At 34.6% G+C, this 2353-nt stretch overlaps 1 protein-coding gene across 1 annotated transcript; it reads right to left on the bottom strand.

The window, feature by feature from the left end:
- Positions 1 to 951: 951 nt before the first annotated feature.
- Positions 952 to 1458, bottom strand: LOC124934711 (RNA-binding protein 12-like). Its single transcript, XM_047475231.1, has one exon. The coding sequence runs from the start codon at positions 1456 to 1458 to the stop codon at positions 952 to 954; it is 507 nt and encodes a 168-aa protein (XP_047331187.1).
- Positions 1459 to 2353: the final 895 nt, after the last annotated feature.

The raw sequence follows: 2353 nt of genomic DNA, 5'->3' as shown, positions 1-2353 counted from the left end.
CACGTTTTTCCAAAACTAGTCTGTTTTAACCAAACTCGAATCCAAATGGGCATTCTATAGATACTAAAAATTTACTTAATTTATAGAAAATATTCAAATAATCATGAGTCGGTAATATTTTTTTCCAATAATGATAAGACTCAAAAATGGGTTTAAAATAAAATAAATAATTATTTAGAGAAAATATTGTGTTAATGTATCACAAAATAATTAATTTAAAGACTAAAAATGAATTAAATAATTATTTAGAGAAAATTTTATATTCATTTATCTCAAAATAATTAATTTAAAGGTCAACAATAAATTAAATAAATATTTATGAAAAATGTTGTATTCATATATCTCAATATAATTAATTTAAAATTCTAAATTAATTTAAATAACTATAGAGAAATTGTTGTATTCATTTTTCAAAAATAATTAATTAAAAGACAAAAATTAAATTAAATAATCAATTATGAAAAATTTTGTATTCATTTATCCCAAAATAATTAATTTAAATGAAAAATATAAATTAAATAATTATTTAAGAAAAATATTAAATTCGTTTATTCAAATAAATTAAATTAAAAGGCTAAAACAAATTAAATAACTATATCCGAAAAATGTTTTATCCATTTCTCCCAAATTAATCAAAATTTAAATGGTAAAATAAAATAAATAATTATTTAGAAAAGTATTGTATAAGGTTTAAACAATAAATTAAACAAAGTATCCATTTAAATCTCAAAGTAATTATTTATAAATTCCTAAAATTTATAAAAAAAAAATTTTATATAAATAGGTAAAAATAAATGTTAAGTCTATTAATTAATTTTGTGCATTTTACAAATAATAATAAAATGAAGAGAAGACCAAATTAGAAAAATGTGAGGCCACACGGAGCATAGGCGCATAGCCAGCAATGCCAAACAGAAGCCCATACACAGATAGAAGGCTAATGTCAAGCGCTCAACACCAATAGAATGCAGACGAAAACATCTCCAACGTGCCCAATGTTGGCGGCCTGGCATGGCATGGCCTGGCCTGGCCTGGCCTGGCATGGCATGGCCTGGCCTGGCCTGGCATGGCATGGCATGGCCTGGCATGGCCTGGCCTGGCCTGGCATGGCATGGCATGGCATGGCATGGCCTGGCCTGGCATGGCATGGCCTGGCATGGCATGGCCTGGCCTGGCCTGGCCTGGCATGGCCTGGCCTGGCATGGCATGGCCTGGCATGGCATGGCATGGCCTGGCATGGCATGGCATGGCCTGGCCTGGCATGGCCTGGCATAGCCTGGCCTGGCCTGGCTTGACATTTCCTGGCCTGACATTGCCTGGCCTGGCTGGCATGGCCTGGCTGGCATGGCCTGGCTGGCATGGCCTGGCTGGCATGGCCTGGCTGGCATGGCCTGACTGGCATGGCCTGACTGGCATGGCCTGACTGGCATGGCCTGGCTGGCATGGCCTGGCTGGCATGGCTTTGTCTTCTTCCTCATGACACACTAATAAAAATACATGCTGATTTATTTAAGATTATTACTCGCAAACCAAATATTGAGATTTATAAAGCAAAATGGCTGTCATATTAACATGAATACTTTGTCTAATAAGCCTAGTCTAAATCACTCAAATTTATTATTTGAGTTTATGTGTTCATTAATACTGTGTGATTCTTCAATTTCTTAAATTACATTATCATAAGATTGTTTATGAGTTTTCTTTCAAAGTTAATTCGAAACAATCGACCTAAATCGAAAACACCTATTTTAAATTGAATATTATAAAAAATTGAGTTTCTATTTTTAGCGTTTATTTCACAAATAATGATTCAAAAAGCTCCAATCATTTGTAAATGATGTTAAGAACCTTTTAAGACTAATCCTAGTCGATTTCTTACATGTTTGTAGAAATTTAAAAATTTTAGAAAAGTTTAAAAAATCTAAATTCTAGAAATTGTCAAAACTTCCAATTTGTTTTGTCCATTGAGTTTTAACTATAAACACTCGAAGGAAGCTTTTGGTGAATTTAGAATTTAAATTAAACTCCTTATTCGATCTTAAAACTATTTATGCCGGAGCTCCATTGATACCCTTCTCGATTGAATGACATCTCTTGAACCTTGCCAACAAGTTTTAAATGGGTAGACGAAGCTCCTAGTAAAAGACCAAAACATTCCTGGACAAACCTTAACTCGGCCAAAACTCAGTCATCGCGTTCAAGTCACATGTGCCTTGTCCAGTCCACTCGCGCGTGTCTAGCTCCGTGTTCATAAAGTGTAAACTGCCTTGACCCTAGACTAAACTACGTCTGATCTGCCCCCAGCTCGCTCTTGAACCGCTTCCCTTTAACCGGAGGTCCACCTAGTGCCCGA

Source organism: Impatiens glandulifera, chromosome 1, assembly GCF_907164915.1.
Source record: "Impatiens glandulifera chromosome 1, dImpGla2.1, whole genome shotgun sequence".
Taxonomy (NCBI): Eukaryota; Viridiplantae; Streptophyta; class Magnoliopsida; order Ericales; family Balsaminaceae; genus Impatiens; species Impatiens glandulifera.
Note: the sequence above shows the minus strand (reverse complement) of the source record. Positions and strands in the feature narration are given on the sequence as shown.

Excerpts from the sequence above, each read along its gene's own strand:
- LOC124934711 (XM_047475231.1), bottom strand. The coding sequence starts at position 1,458 with ATGCCAGCCAGGCCATGCCAGCCAGGCCATGCCAGTCAGGCCATGCCA.